Below are 553 nucleotides of genomic sequence, written 5' to 3' on the forward strand. Positions count from 1 at the left end.
GCGGAGGAAGAGGAGGAGAAATCCATCGGGGAGGAAGAAACAGCCATGGAGGATGATGAGGGCGACCTGGAGGTGCGGAGAAAGAATTTGGGGGGTTGCCAAGGGGCTTTGTTTTTTGGGTTCAGGGGAGGTGATGGGTTTATCTTTGATCCCACCCCAGCTCGGGGAGGTGACGGTGGAGCTGAAGCCCCGGGCGAAGACGGGGGGCGGCGGGGAGGAATCCGTGCCCCGTGCCCCCCGTTTGGAGGAGGTGGCCGCCCTCCCCCCTCTCCTACAGGGCCAGGGGCTCCGGGCTGCTGGCAAACGGAGAAAAAAACTGCAAAAAAGAGCGGGTGAGGAAAAACACCCCCTTTTCCCCACCCCCCAAAACCTCCCTGAACCCCCCCAAAACCTTCCTGAACCCCCTCCCCGCAGAGAAAATCGCCACGAAGCTTTCGGAGACGCTGGAGGCGGCCATGCAGTTCTGAGGATGAGGCATTGGCGGCTGGGATTTAATATTATTATTATTTTTTTAAGCGTGAAATGGTTTAAAAAAAAAGGTGCTTTTTGAAAT

At 56.6% G+C, this 553-nt stretch overlaps 1 protein-coding gene across 1 annotated transcript; it reads left to right on the plus strand.

The window, feature by feature from the left end:
• The first annotated feature begins 6 nt into the window (after positions 1-6).
• On the plus strand, positions 7-535 carry LOC118452540 (guanine nucleotide-binding protein-like 3-like protein). The gene is made up of 3 exons (XM_035896833.1): positions 7-72; positions 161-332; positions 415-535. The coding sequence occupies exons 1-3, from the start codon at positions 46-48 to the stop codon at positions 465-467; spliced, it is 252 nt and encodes an 83-aa protein (XP_035752726.1). The 5' UTR covers positions 7-45; the 3' UTR covers positions 468-535.
• The last annotated feature ends 18 nt before the right edge of the window (positions 536-553 follow it).

The sequence above is a fragment of the Egretta garzetta genome, unplaced genomic scaffold (genome assembly GCF_000687185.1).
Source record: "Egretta garzetta isolate BGI_Z169 unplaced genomic scaffold, ASM68718v1 scaffold2346, whole genome shotgun sequence".
Lineage (NCBI taxonomy): Eukaryota > Metazoa > Chordata > Aves > Pelecaniformes > Ardeidae > Egretta > Egretta garzetta.

Excerpts from the sequence above, each read along its gene's own strand:
- LOC118452540 (XM_035896833.1), top strand. The coding sequence starts at position 46 with ATGGAGGATGATGAGGGCGACCTGGAG. Across the intron at positions 73-160 it reads ATGATGAGGGCGACCTGGAG|CTCGGGGAGGTGACGGTGGA; the intron begins GTGCGGAGAAAG and ends ATCCCACCCCAG. Across the intron at positions 333-414 it reads AAAACTGCAAAAAAGAGCGG|AGAAAATCGCCACGAAGCTT; the intron begins GTGAGGAAAAAC and ends CCCTCCCCGCAG.